At 39.8% G+C, this 15,665-nt stretch overlaps 2 protein-coding genes across 6 annotated transcripts in view; both read right to left on the bottom strand.

The window, feature by feature from the left end:
* Positions 1-15,665, bottom strand: part of FAM118A (family with sequence similarity 118 member A) — a 243,075-nt gene that overhangs the window by 85,715 nt on the left and 141,695 nt on the right. The gene's annotated exons all lie outside the window — the stretch shown is intronic.
* The window catches only part of FBLN1 (fibulin 1), an 85,876-nt gene that overhangs the window by 40,500 nt on the left and 29,711 nt on the right, over positions 1-15,665 (bottom strand). For all 5 annotated transcript variants that reach the window (XM_075507484.1, XM_075507511.1, XM_075507503.1 and 2 more), the window contains exons 4-12: positions 14,170-14,341; positions 11,588-11,647; positions 9,262-9,363; positions 7,796-7,933; positions 5,424-5,561; positions 2,920-3,063; positions 1,971-2,099; positions 1,340-1,465; positions 674-793 (exon numbers count right to left, since the gene is read on the bottom strand). In XM_075507484.1, the coding sequence (XP_075363599.1) occupies positions 674-793; positions 1,340-1,465; positions 1,971-2,099; positions 2,920-3,063; positions 5,424-5,561; positions 7,796-7,933; positions 9,262-9,363; positions 11,588-11,647; positions 14,170-14,341 (1,129 nt within the window). The remainder of the gene's footprint in view (positions 1-673; positions 794-1,339; positions 1,466-1,970; positions 2,100-2,919; positions 3,064-5,423; positions 5,562-7,795; positions 7,934-9,261; positions 9,364-11,587; positions 11,648-14,169; positions 14,342-15,665) is intronic.

The raw sequence follows: 15,665 nt of genomic DNA, 5'->3' as shown, positions 1-15,665 counted from the left end.
TGCGAAGAAAATTAAAAGCAATATAAGGGCCCAAGAGACAAAGTACATGGATAAGAGCAAGCACTTTACAGTGACGTGTATCATAATACTTTACAAAAGGGAGGGAGAGGAATAGTTTTATCCCTGTTCTAACAAAAAGGAAATTGAGATGAGGTGTTCTGCCCAAGGTCTTACTGTCTAGTAAGTCCTGGAGACCTAAGTCCAAATTCAGGATTTGTTCATGAGGTCACACCCACATCCTCCTTGTATTTGAGGAAAACCTACTTACACATTAGTTCAGAACCAGCCACAAAAAGAGGATATATAAAATACTACCTAGTAATATTACGTACTACATATGTAACATATAAATGCGTTTGCATCTTCACTTGCTGAAGGCTAGAAATTCTGTTAGTTCCTCAGGAAAAAAAAAAAATCTGGTAAGTTACAAAAGTATGCCAAGCTACAATTCAGTGTAAACAGCAAAACTGACACACACAAGCAGAGATATTTCTAGACTAGGACATGGTTGGAAGATCTGCATTAAATAAAGTTTCATAGTTTCACAGGAAAATACCAAAGAGAATCAAATGTTAAATGAAACAATTACAGGAACATGGCACTGTTCATGTATCTTACAGTGAGAATAAGAAATGCTTGCTCATCCTCTTACCTGCAAAACGATAATGCTTACCTTCACATGAAATCCCATCTACGTCACTAAGTTGAAAGCCACGGCGGCAGTAACACTGATAGGAGCCATACACATTGGCACACTCTTGACTACAGGGGCTGCTCTCACACTCGTTTAAATCTGAAATGCAAAATTATATACCTGAACCCCAAATTTCTTGCTATACTCATCACTTCTATTACAGGACTGAGGCAAAACTTTGGAAAACAATTTTTTAAATTAAAAAAGAATGGTATGCATGTCACTGAGTAAGCTGGAAATAAGGGGCTTTGGGTGTATTACTCTCAACAGGGTCTGGCAGTATAGGTCAGTCTGCACTGTGCTATTATTTCCCACTGTCCTTCAAGGTGTGTGACTTGGAGGGAATCTTTAGGACCACACTTGCATTTTTATATCTGGATATCAGCAAGGCTGGTTTTGAAGGTCTTGAATCTGATGTAGCCGAATCAGCCTTCAAAATACAGTAAATGCAGACTCATACCTCTGCGTGATCCAGCCAAAGGGCAATATATTGGAACTGTGGGCTACAGTGGCCTTGATTAATCATAACTGCATTGATTTCTCATGCCATTCCAGTGCAGTCTTACAAGCTAAAATCAAATGGAAATAGCTAAACAAAAATGAGCTCTATCTCGCACTATACGCCAAAGAGTATGACAGCCATACCTTCACATGACCTGCCATCAGTTGAAAGTTTGAATCCCATGGTACAAGTGCAGTAATAGGAACCAGGAGTATTCTCACACTTGTGAGCACAAAGGCGGCCTGGATAGCGTCTGCATTCATTGATATCTGCAATGATAAATATATACAGAGCTCTATGTATTGCCTGGCTTCACTGCAGTAGTAGTCTGGACAGGAATGTGGTCATAAAAGTTTGATTTTTATTTTCCAGATATAACCGTCCTACTAGAGAGGGAAAGACTTGCTCAAAATGCTCATTTAGATGCACCCCAGTGCATAATTGAATTAGCTCTATAAAGAAGAAAGTTGCTTTGATCTTCCAAAGGAATGTTTTGCTGTAGGTGCATATAAAAGTATCACAGAAAACAATTACACACACTCTCATAATCTTACCTTTTAACAGGATAACAGATAACATGTTGACAATACTAATACAGCTTCCTTTGAAGTATCAGCATCTCTTTAATATGGTATTAGATTTATACAAATAATATAGCAGTCAATTTTACATTCAGATGAAAGAGGTTACGCAGAGAGCAATAATATCCTTTACACAGGATCATTTTTTAAAATGCCATGGCTGCATGTATTTAAGTCGGTAGGTGCAACTTACCAATACAAGTTCTACTGATGACATCAAAAGAATAGCCAGATTTGCATTCACAACGGTAATTGCCTGGGGCATTTATACAAACATGTCCTTCTCCGCAAGGCTGATTGGAGGATGAGCACTCATCCACATCTGAAAAAAGGAGAGAAGTGATTGAAGCATGCAAGTTGAGAGAAGAGCAACATGTTAACATATTTCTGTGTCCCCTAGCAGTTGTAAAGTGTTTTGAAACAGAAAGCAAGATTTTGATCCAGCTCTCAGCTTCCACAAGAAGATCAGAGTCACAAATCCAAACTATTCTTACTGAGACAGGTTGTCTCTCAGGTGTCCTGTTAATGTTAATGGACTTGGGAGGGAAAAGAAATCAGGAAATCAGACAACCTTTGGAGGAAATCAGGTGCAAAATTGTTTTATTATGCACACTCAATATTCATGGATCAGATCTTCAGCTAGTGTAAGATGCCAGAGACCCACTGTCAGTAGTGCTTTGATAAGCCATTTACAAAAATTGAAAACACATGCAAAAAATACCTCTCTTTGCAAAAGCCACCTTAGTTAAAAGCCAGCCAAAGGCATATATGCCTTTCAACATTACTTGAATGGCTTCTGTGGCACATTAAGTGGGCGTTATCTTATACCTATGTATTGGGGAGATCTGAGACCACACAGCATTGTTCCAATACACTAATAGAGTCACAGACAATGCCATTTTTGGGGGGTGATTATCATCTTTCCCCCTCTCAGAATACAGGGTTTCATGAGTTATATGAAGGACAGAGAGTGGATCCTTGTCATTCTTCACTTGTTGGGACTGCCGTGAGGGAAAGAACAGGATCAAGAATTGACTGTGGGAATGAGAAAAACATGGGCAAAGTGCAAGGAACTGGTAAACATAAATCATAGATGTGATCTGTTTTCTTCGAACTGTTTTGTCTTCAGAGCTGTTACTTACCTACGCATCTTGTTCCATCTTCATTGAGATGATAACCTCGGCCACAGCTGGGTGAGATTCGCTGGCAGGTATACGAGCCATCAGTGTTAATACAGATCTGCCCAGCTGGGCATGGCATGTCAGTGCTCAGGCATTCGTTGATATCTACAAGGGCACAACAAGTCAGTGTAACTATCTGAGGTCTGAAGATGTTTAAAGTCAAGATGCTTTCCTTACGTAATCATTCAGAGGATTACATCCTGATGTAATCCTTCAGGATTTGAAAAGCTCTGCCCATGGGAGAACATTCCTGTCATTTAGCTTCACTGATATAAAGCTTCCAGGGTGAAGATCGGGAGAGGCAGGAGAGGCCCAGATCCCACTGAAAAGCAGTGGAACTTGGGTATGGAACTTGGGTATAGACCCTGTATTTGATTAAAAGCCTTTGAAAGTCTCCCCTAAACATACGAAGAGATGATCAGCAATTCGGCTCACCAGCTCAACCAGTTATGCCGCAGTGTGTGGGTTGTGGCTCACGGTGAATGAGCTATTTGGTAGTACGTGCTCGCATAGGTAGCAGCTGACTCCATTTTTGCAGAGAGATGAACTACTGCTCACAGATATTCACCATGAATACCTTACCTTCTCTTATGGTAAGTTGTCCATGTAAACACATAAGAATGCGAATAGCTTATTTATGTATTCACAAGGCTATGCAGCCCTCTACCATCCATCAAATCCCTGTCTGGGTTTTTACAAACTGGACATCGTATCACTTTGTGACAAAGATATCCTTTGCCTGGTAAGAACCCACTATAAAGTAAACTCTCAGAAAATGTAATGAGATGAGACTAAGCTGTATTAGAGTATGATCTGGTGTGGTGTATCTAGCCAAGAAAGTAAGGAACTCACTGTTACACAAGGTTAGCACGTGCTACTAGTTTGGGGAAAGGGGTTTCAGAGTCGGGAATCAGTGGCTACAGGAGGTACCAAGGCAGCCTTTGCTACCTGGAAAAGTTAACGTAACTAAGACCTGACAGTCTGTAGGAGCAGCGCTGTCTGTGAGTGTATGGGCTTGCATCCCACAACCTTCAGCAAAGTCCAGCTTCACGTGAGTACTTCTCTGCCTAAAATTTTCCCAACTGTTTCACTGGGATATTACCATCATTTTACACAGTGGTACTGTTAACTCTTGAAGAGCTACTACCTTCCAGTTGGTATGGTATTAAGCGTAGCTTCTAGCTTGCAAAATGTTGGCTGCCTGCAGATGGGGAAGGGTATGTCATTTCAACCAGGCCTATCCCAGCTCACTAGAGTGTAAAATTTTCAACTTACAATGACACTGGAAGTACAGGAAAGTTTTCATACTTCTTCCCCCTCAACACCACATAGGGCAGCATTTGATTCACAGTTTGTAAAATCAGCCTGTGAAATTGTTTTGCTAAATATTTTGAGCAAACGCGTTTTAGGGGACGTAACTATTGCTGCTGCAAATTGATGTGGCTTTGCTAATGTCAGTGAAGGCACACTGACTTCTAACAACCGTGGACCTGGTGCTAGCTATGGCAGATATATGTCTTCAAAGGGTTTGTGGTGCACAAGCCCTGGCCCCCTTCATTTTAAAGGCTGCAATTTTGTTTTCAGCCGCAGCGTTTCCAGTGTCAGATTTCGGCACTACAGGGTATGATATGGTCAGGAGAACGAGGGGTTGACAATGAGCTAGACTTGGCAGCTGCTGCCGCTCAGCCAGTTCCACAAGTCCAAGACACGCTACGCCGCTGGGGGAATTCAAAGTTAAGTTGAGACTTGAAAATACTACTCAAGGGAATAACTGATAGATTTGTAGGTCACATTAGACAATTCCATTTAGAGTCTGCTGGAAACCAGTAATTCTAACATATTTATATAAAGGTTACAATTCTGTTCTGTAGGAGTCTTGGAAACAAGGCATTAGCCCAACAGGTTGTAATCAGTCTTTAAAATAAAACTCCTCTCCACTGTGTATTATAACTGGCCCATCATTCTCATACACAGTAAGATTCTTGATAAGCTATAACTAAAGGGGGACAGGTCTGGAAATACCTACATACCTGTAGAACCACGCATACTAATAGCAACAAAGTGTATTACAAAGGATGTCATAAATTACAGCTCTTTATACGAAGCTTTAGCTAAAACCTTTCGGATAGAGAAAGATAAAACATATCAAAAATTTTTTACAAATTTTGTTTCAGATAAAATCCCCAAAGACTTAATGAAATGTTCAAATGCAGCTAACTGCCTTAGGTAACCAAATCTCATTAAAACCAGAGATCTAGTATGTAAGTCTTTTATTTAAATGCTTTTTGTCTGTAAATCTTATCTGTGGGACTAAGCCTGCCTTTAAAGGAGCAGAAAAAACACACAGCAGAGCAATGCATACAGGCATGAAGAATGACTTGAGAAGCTCAGAACTCACCCAGTCAAACTACAACTTATCTCGCAAGCAACACGTAAGTATTCACTGAAATAAGAATATGTCTTACCAATACAGTTGCCTAGCGCATCTTGTATAAACCCATTCATGCACTGTAGCTTGGGTCGGCAACGGAAAGATCCGGGAGTATTCTGACAGATAAAATCGGGGGGGCAGTTATGAGTACCAGTCTCACATTCGTCAATATCTGGTACATCACAAAAAAAAATCGTTAGCAGGAGTTTGACAGAAGCTTTTTCATCACATTTAAAACATAAGACATAGTTAAAAACGTCAGACAGATTAATCCTCAGCGTATCTTCATGCAATTCAATGCAGTGAACCAGTGTCAACCTGACCTACTACCTCAAACAGAATCTCAGTAAAACCAGATAGAATAAGTTAAGGTGTTTTTATTATTTTGTTATTAACATTATATATGGGGGGGTAGGTGTATTATGCTTTACAAGCCTAGTTCTCACAACTAAATGATTCAAAATTATTACAGAGCACCTCAAGCATCATGTTCAGCAGTGTTCAGCATTGATTCAGCAGTGTGCTTATACATGGGCTCAGCTTTGAGGTCAGCAAGATTTAATTATATGTCCGAGTGCAATTTTAATTTTAACCTTAGATCCAATACAGAAGTTGTTCATTTCTTTCATAAATGAATTTAATTGGCCTTGATTCTCATCCATATTAAGGCTTGCAATATCCTTGTATTGTTGTGCTTTAAAATGCACACAAATATGATTCTGCTCACTTTAATATTCCATTCCAGTTCAGAATAGACAATAAATATTTGTGAATAAATTATGATTCACATAAAGCAGACAAGGGCTAATGCGGCTTCATTCACGAATGTAACCCTGTCCACATAAAAGCAGCTAAAATTTAATGTTTGCCACCTTGCAGTGGGATGAAATCTCCTAAAGCTATTAAAATACAGAAACTTTCTAGCAATAGGATGCCTCAGCTTTCCCATTTATGCAGCTGACACAACAGTAGGTGCAACTGCTTATCCCCAAGAGCTTTGTGATACTTAAACAATGACTGTGGAGCCCGTTTTAAGTTTAGGATGGGTTAACATGGAACTGAGTTCAGCAGGGTTCTACATGTTGCACAACTCAGTCATTTTACTTGGCATTTAAAAATCATACATGAAGATTATTCATTTTCTATTTTCATCACTATTAACATAACATTAATAATTAACATTATTAACATATCTTATCTAGATAAGAAATTTCTAACGTTAATGGCATGCATAATTTACTGTGTGTACTCCTTTTTTTCCATCAGAGAAAAACTGTTAATACTTGCTGGTAAGCTATTTGTTGGCCTAAATCTGATGTCATTCAAATCAGCAGAAATTTTACTTCAAAGGGATCAAAGTTAGACCATGATACTTTGAAAAACCTTCTCTGTATGTTCTGCAGGTTTTGCATTGGAGTTTGTTGGTCAGCTTTTTTATTCAATCTATTATTCATCACTGATCAGCTCCTACAATAAAACCTTACCCAGAATTTTGGTCAAGTTAATTTACTCAGTGGAATGAAATTAGTCTGTTTATAAACAATTCTAAGCTCTGGGGGAACAGACTTTCTCGTAGGGGAAACCAATTCCACATCAAATGGAGTTTGCTGCTAATTTATACCTCTGCAAAGGTAGCATGTCGGGTGAAGTTATGGATGCACATAACAGCATACTTTGATCTGGATGCAACTTGAAATCAGTCATTACTTTAGTAAATAAAACTATTACCCTTGTGTTCAAACACAGCTAGTCAAGAGCAGTGCTTTTAACCCTTTTTCACTCTTAAAGCCTTAAGAACGTTGTGATTAAGAAATTAATCCCTTTGTAACAAATTCAAACCTCCTGAGGATAAAGGCTTACTTTTTTAAAAAGATGCATCTACCTTAGCGTTTTCAAATGGAATCACTTGGTCGCTCCACTTGCCACACTTCGTTTCATACTCTGAAGTGTGCAAACTTGATTCTTTCAGGTGAAATTAAACCATTGGATATGCTTCAGGACCAGGACTTAAGCACTCCACTCACTAATGAGCACCCAATTCACAGGACCAGACTAGAGCTAGCCAGAAGTAAACATCAAAAAATTGTGTATAGTGTGAGTGCTAGGCCTTCAAAATCAACTGTTTCAGTCCCCAGACCAGCTCCTGTCGCGCAACACAAATTGCCAGTGTACAATAAATGTAGTTATCTCTCCTGGAAGTCTTCGTAGTAGACCACAGACAGCTTGATCTGGTATCTCAAGGTGACAGGTGGAAAACTACGGTCCCAGAAGAACTAGCACTGTCTGTGTGTCCCTGTGTAACTACAGCTTACACGTGTATTTACCAAAAGTAAGAGTATGAGATGATGAGGTACTTATTTTTTTACTTAAGTTTGAAAGATTTCAGTTTCTCTGCACAGGGCATACCTTTGCAACGACTGTCATCTGTTAGTTCATAACCAGTTCCACAGCTTGTGTCCCGCTGACAGCGAAAGGATCCTAATGTATTGACACAAGTTTGTCCAATCCCACAGCTGTGTGTCCCAGTGATACACTCATTAATATCTAGAATACGAAAAAATATATAAAAAAAAAAAAAAAGGAGTAAGTAAGAAATATGAAATCACTGGGAAGAGATGAGATCAAAGGCTAGCTGTGGGCACACCTCCAACCAGTCATTACTTTGAGCATCAGGATACAAAGGATGGTGTGGATTTGGCCTCACACTCACACACCCACAACGTGGCTACTCATCTCTGTTCTCAGAGCGTGAGCCAGTAAAGACATTTTGACCCCACTGGTAAGAGGACTTGTGACTGCTGATTCACTGTATTTAAGAGAGAGGAGGAAGTTGTACTGAGTGAGAGCAAAGGGCCAACACCATCTGACCGAGCTCAGCAGCAGATGATTATAGTGACTACATGAATGAGGCAAACTTTCAGAAATCCCTCCCTTGCTCTGCCTCCCACCCACATGTGGCTCAGGGAGTCCCTTAAGCCATAAATTGCAACTTTCTATTTTATAGCTACTGATAGACATTTCTTTTGTGAATTTTTTCATTTTCTCTTTGAATGCCTAAGAATATTTGGCATCCACATGTATCAAATGTAAAAGTTCTTCCTTTTTATATTTCACACTAGGTTAGTGTTAATCTGACCAAACATCAACAGCTATTTTATATCCTGAAGTTTGTATCTGAGCTACTTACCTAGACTCCCTTTGCAATCAATGAGAGAAGAAGGCACTCCTGGTCAGTAACACTTTTCATCCTACAACAGCTATGCCAAATAGGCAAGATAAAGTGTGCCCTGGAAGTGCTTGTTTCTCTCAGTCAGCAACAAAAGGAGCCTAGGCTAACTAGCGCAGAAGCAGATGTCCAAACTGCACATGTCTGAAGTCAAGTGCGATAAGCTCTATCCCAGCCCATTTCATTTGATGTCCCTTTAGTCGTTCTTCTCGGAGAAACTTAGTAATTCTTCCCCTTGAATATTCCCATGCCACTCATGATATCCAAGACTTTCATCCCTTCTGTCAGTTGTGTCCCTAACAAGCTGAAGAATCCTACTTTATTTCATCTGCCTTATCAATTACTATCTGCTACTATAAAAGAGAACAGGTATTTTATTTTGGTTTTATTCACAACAATAAATTCAAGATCTTCTGCCTCTTCTCCACTCTAAATCCTTCATCTGTTCTACCGATTCTTTCTTAACTCCGTCTTCCCACAACTCTCATTCCAACACTCCGTTTTGATCAGCTTTTTATGATCTCAACTCTTTCCCCAGTTGGCGTAAGCATATTCTGATCTCCTCTGTCTGGACCTTTTTTTATCTACTCTTGCTCTTTTAAAACAAGGATGTTGATAATGGAGGCGATGGTTTTATTTCTTTTACCTTCACAGTTGACACCATCTGGTTGAAGCTGATACCCAACAAAACAGGAGCAGACGTAGCTGGATCCTGTGTCTCTGCACTGCTGAGAGCAGGGACCACCACCTAATTGGATATTTTAAGAAGTCGTATATAATTAAGGGGCTCTTCACAGGAACGTGAAACAAACCATCGATTTACAGGATGCTTGCTGATTTATTTAGAAAAGCAGATAATTAACACACACATATACAAAAGAAGGAAAGGGCTAAACACTGAAAGAAGTGTTTGTAATCACTGGATGCTTTTAGCTCTAAAATGAATACAAGAAGGAAGTAAATTAAGGAGTCGCTCATAGCCCATCATTGTTAGAAGCTGAAGGAAAAATGCTGATGAGCTCAGACACCTCCTCAGGTTTTGGCGGGGAAGTTAAAACTTTGTAGGGTGATTACTATACAATAAAGAAGACAAGATGCATCAGCATAAGTTAATGAAACATTTTCACTGTTAGCTGCATTAGGCTTTATTTTTAGCCCATCATTATTAGGACCATACTCCTGAACTAGCTATAGCATGTGCTCTTTTCCCACTCAGCAGGCAGGAAAAACAAAAGGGAGAAGAGGGTATTGTGGGTGACAAAGGCTTCAGAGAACCTAAAGGAATCGAGACTTAATACCGGGTTACTAAGGACCTAGTGAGGTGTGGGCAGGAGTCACAAAGGATGTGAAAGAGAGCTGGGGTTATTCTGGCAGACAGAAAGAGAGGATACTATAAGGAAACGTACACAAAATTTGGGTCATCATTACGAAACCTTACTTTTTCTGATCTTGTCAAAAACCAAATTAATATTAAAAACATTTAATATTCTCACAATAGAGAAAAGGTTATACACCTCCAACTATTGGTTGTAAGAGTATTGATATTCTTAACACAAATAGAACCTGTCTTCTTCCATTTTTCAGAATGGTTCGATAGGCATTAAACAAAAGGTTTGAGATAAGCACAATCAATGTGGGCAACTGCAGCTATAATACTTTAAACTTTTGAGTGAATTAAAATAATTTTTTGAAGTGCAACAATTTCTAATGAGGACAGGGCCATTAATACACCACAGAAAATCAGGTCTGTACACAATACTGGCAAAGGCAATGACATTAGAAGGAACTGTAGTCTTGTGGCTGAGATGGACAGCTACTGCTTTCTGAACCCCTGCTAATACTGTGAGCTCCTGTCAGCCACAGTAAAACCTATCGTGGAGGTGTTGGAAGAACAGAATTAATTTCCTCATATAGCATGAAGGTGCTCCAAAACAAACTGCTGGAAGTTCCACCGCCTAGGAAATTTAAGTTTCCCCTGGTGAAGATCGGAAAATCACAAGTAATTTTGGCATGCCAAGTTTTTCAGAAAATATACTGTAGACAGAAACTCTAATTTGTAATTAGGCACACCAATCTGTCTCTTGCAGGCAGCTGATTAAATGACAAACGCAACAACTGATTACATAAAGAACTAATGCTAGGAAAATATATAACACATTTTTCTATGTCATCTCTTGTAATTAGCAGCTGGAGACAAGGAAGAGAGCCAGTGTTGGCTTTGACTAGCTAATGACCTAGTAGACATTTCCATCCTTTCTAGAGTGTAATAGCTATACAACATGCAGCACAGTAAATCATCTCTCAACTGGAATATAAGTCTATTAAATTGATTTTATCCTAAATAAATTACTTAGTTCTGAAATGCTTCTAGAAAATAATAAATCACTGCTGTTTTAAGTTTATAGACATGTAAATCACGTGTGACAAGCAATAAATCAGAATACTTAGCAGAACAATATCCCAGTAACACATTCTTCCCAGGAGGCAGAACAGCCTGACTAATGAGGACAATAGCCGCTTTTCTTCCTTTTTTTCAGGTGATGCATCTCAAAAGGAAACAAGTTTCACTTCATATTCAATCACCCTGATCATCCCAAGAGGAGAATAAAAGAATGTGCATATTTATAGAGGATCCCCATGTTCTGAAAAATCCAGAGTACTCCACGGGTTCCATCGGTAACACCTCTGAGGTATTACCCACTAGAAGTTAAATAAAAGTTAAATGTCTAGTCCAAGCTTCAGTTGGGTAAGACAAACTCCACTATGGAAGACAATGCCTCCCTTGTATTTAAGAACTACTGAGGCATCACCTAATGGCCTACTATTTCTTAGAAAGGATCTTCATTCTGTTATTTTTACCCATAACTAGCCTAGGCAAAAGGTTTTGGCTAATCTCTAGATCTAAGTTTGCTTCACTTTTGTTGGAGGCAATCACAAAAGAGCTGGCTAACAGGACTAGTCACCTGACTTACCTCTGCAGCCATCATGCAGATAAGGATCTTCTTGGTCTAGTTCCTCCTTTGAAATTTCAACTAAAAAGAAGAGAGATAGGCATTAGAGGAGAAAGCTTTTTTCTTCTCACAGTAGAAAGCTGCCTGCTTGGGATGGGACTCAGACCAGGGTTTTGGATAAACCAGGACAAAATTAAAGAGCATTATTTACATATTTTACAGCTATTTCATACTTAAATTTGACATTCAAATGCATGTGGCCATGGGGCATTTTCCCTCTGACTGATTCAATATGAAAGTCACTCTGTGATCATAGATTACATACGGGCTGAGATTTTCAAATGCAGGTTCGTAACGTTAGGCTTTTAACCAGAGCTTAACCTCATTTTCATAAGACATGTTGTTGAGGCATGCTTGGCTTCCACTGACTTTATAGTAGCTTGGGGTACTCACGGTTTTAATGAAAATCAGATTAACCTCAGTTATTTATCTAGACTTCGTTCCAAAAAGAATTCCACACCCAGCTTTTGGGCACCTACTTACGGCATTCTTTCAAATGTACTTCACATACCTTAACTCGGAGAGTTTTAATCAGCAGTACTTCTGCTACGTGCATGTGTCCTGAGAGCTCTTTCCACATGGAGGACATAAAAGGGCTGAATACATCCACTGCCTGAACCTATTGCTTGCCCAAAGGACTAGCTAATGGACTTCCTCCACTCCCGCCACTTTGAACGCAGGGGAAATGGTAGGTTGGTAGTGCAATGTGTAAAAACACAATCTCAAAATACTCTGGTTATTGAATAGGAAGCTTAGTCTCATTTCAGTGATCGTCCATAAGCCTATTCAACCAGCGGTCACTTACAAGCAAATAATACATGAGGGATGTGAAAGCAAGATTTTGTGCAGTGGCACAAGGCTGGGTTGGTACATTGAGTCCTCAAGCCATAGGGGTACATTTTGGTCACACAGCAGCTAATGAAATCAGTTTGCCCAAGTCTGGTTTGATTTTGTAGAGGTCTCTGAGGACACAGTACCAGAGATTACTCTTTACGTGACTAAGAAAGCGCCATACAGGGAGTCAGCTTGCGTTACCTTCTGCGGCAGAATGCCTTGCATGCCTTGCTGCTGCGTAACACAAACACAAGGTGCGAGTCCAAGAAGCTGCCTTACAAAATGGAGACTGATCTCCCCTTCATGACTAACAAAGGTCTCTATTCTCGTCGCTTGCTCTGCCTTTCTACAGGTAATTTTTATTGTCGACAGGGATATTTGACATATGTTCAACCACCTGCTTGTTTCTTAGTTTAATGATGAGAGCGCTGTCCTGCCCTGCTTGTTGACATAGACCCATCTTTGTAACGCATAATGGTTATTACGTGTACCATAACAACCATACTAACCATATGCATAATGGTTATTATGCCTGCCACTTGCCCACAAGCGTGAGTGGGGAAATACTGTGCGCTGTGCTCACAACTCTGGATTCCCAAGTGTTGATATATTTCTCGTGTCGTGCAGGTACACCGAGTCTGCAAATTTTTGTTATTAGCAGAGTGGTCTAAATACAAGGCATCTACCAGTCCAGTCACTTCACCCAGTGCTAATGGACAAGGGGAAGTCCCCTGCTGAGACAGCAGTACACAAAGAAACTGGCAGGGCACTTGTAAATGTTACTTGATAAGGGTGTACACTGACATAAGCCAGGTTTGAAAGACCTCAAACAAGCCTGATAACACACTGGCTCAAGCAGACCAATGCAAGTTTTTGTGGTGGGGTTTGGGTTCGCATTTAAGTGATTGATTAGCATGGTGTCTCCCAAAATCTGTCACTGGTGATCTGCAAGCCAGACTGCATGTTTTCAGTGCTCAACTGCCCATGAAGGAGGCAACACTATACAGCATGACTCTTCTGCAGTTTCAGGTCTGTCTGCTAAGTGAAAAAGGCAAAAAAGCCCCAAATCCAGGTCTGTAAGGGTCAGTATGTCCACACTCATTCTCCAGCTCTGTGGACTAGGTATGGAGAAGGCTGCCAGGAACTGCTGCCATCTAGATGCCCCTCTCTTCTGATAAAGTTGAAAGAAATGCAGATACCATGTTTCCTGGAAACGGTCAGTTCTCCCAGGCAGTCCAGGCACTTCAAATGCCCCCAGTTTGTGGGCATTTGCCTCTCACACAAAAGGCAACATTTGAATTCTGCCGAGCTGGCAAAGGCCATCTGGCTTTTAAATCCAATTAGAAGAACTGGTTGTCGATTTTCTTTTTAATTAAGAATTTATCAGTGGGCAAAATGCTATTAAAAATTAATAGCTTATACTCAGTTTCCAAGATAAGATCATTACTGGCCAAAATAATCTGTCTTATAGTTAAGTTCTGACACCAGGAACTAAGCGACCACTTTCCAGTTCTTTTAGTTTCCTGTGGTATACAACGGTTTCAGCTATCACTAGCCAGAAAAATGAGCTCCAAAACATGCATCAGTAAATTACTAAGAGGAGATCTCAAGTTAGAGGAATTCCAACAGAAATAAACTAAAATACAAGCACTCCTTGTACTCCATATCATTTTGTGTCTCACTTTTTTATAATTTGCAACATAAAATACCTTGCTCCTTTTTAGGAGCATCATCACTGACGGACACATCAATGCCTTCTTGACCCTTCACACAGCAAGATTTGAAGACAATTCCACACTGGTATCCTATCTTCGGGTTGGGTTCACAACTCTGTCCTTGAACTTGGGCAGCCTTTCCCAGCAAACAACAGTAACAACATGTCTGTTAAAAAAAAAAAAAAAAAAAAAGTCAAATCCTAGCCCTGAACAAATCAATGCAAATTTTGTCAGTAGTGTCAATAGTGTTTCCTCACCTTGGCAAACTGATGGAAAAATTTCTGCAAACTCTTTAAGAACTCCTGGTATACTTAGGCTCAGACATTTTAATCTGTAGTCGAGTCCAGTAAGCTCTGCAGCTGGCCTACATAGAGCCAAGCACAGAACCTGGATCCAGTTCTCACAGATATTGTGTATGGGTGAATGCGTGTGCACAGTGATGTGGAGGACCAGAATAGTCCACATATGTACATGGAACTTCATTGCTCCCTGCCTGCATAGCCCAGTTTCAAACACCAGCAAACAGTGGGACCTCTTAACACCTCTGCTTCCCTTTTGTGTCCAGTTCAATTAAACTGGGACACAATCAGTGAAGTGCATGACTCGGTTTATAATTAAACTGCCTACTCAACTTCCCAGCAAAAAATACCCCTCTCTGAACTAACAGACAAACAAGTGAACAAACATGATTCATCCAAGGTTAGTTAACAGGTCATAAAGAGAAGCTATTCTGCTCTGAAAATCAGACTACATGGTCAAACATTATTTAAAAGCATCACAGCCCTGACACGGCTTCCAGCAATGAACCATGATCTGCTTCTTCCAGACCTGCTGAACTACGGCCCCGGAATACACCACAGGACAAGTTAATCCTGTGGAGGTCTCCTTTTATTTTAAATTGAGAGGACACTGCTGATTCATTCAGTTTTCTTCCTTGCTGTTAGAAAGCAGCAAAGATGTTTGGTTCTCTGGAACTGGTGTCTGCCAGTTGCTACTGTCATGTAAAAGCAGATTTAAGTTTTTATTGTTAATTTTATTATTCTTCCAGACTCTTTTTTGCTGGAAGAAAATAGCCTGCACCATTAAACAGAGCAGATGGAATATAAAATAACTAAACATTGAACTAAATTTTTGTAATCTGATGCTTTAAGCACCACGCCTATTGAAAAGCAGGCAACTATGACATTTCTTATACTACTCTGAGATGTATACCCCTGCCCATATTCTAAGTTTTCCCTTATAAAGTATTATATATGTTTCTCTCTCTGTACTGCAGTGAAAGGTTCTTTTAAAACCTAGAGCAGCATGAAAGCAAAATAATAAAATCCTTTTTCCTTGTTTATTCAATCTTTTTTTACTTTACAGCATTTTGAAATATGTAGGCATGCTATTTTGTACTTTGTCTTTAAATACACAACTGAATCCTTTCCCTGCTGCACAACGCTTGTACGGCAGGGACTCTTCCCTCCTGCCCAGTGCTGGGGTGTTGT

Source organism: Mycteria americana, chromosome 1 (genome assembly GCF_035582795.1).
Source record: "Mycteria americana isolate JAX WOST 10 ecotype Jacksonville Zoo and Gardens chromosome 1, USCA_MyAme_1.0, whole genome shotgun sequence".
Lineage (NCBI taxonomy): Eukaryota > Metazoa > Chordata > Aves > Ciconiiformes > Ciconiidae > Mycteria > Mycteria americana.
Note: the sequence above shows the minus strand (reverse complement) of the source record. Positions and strands in the feature narration are given on the sequence as shown.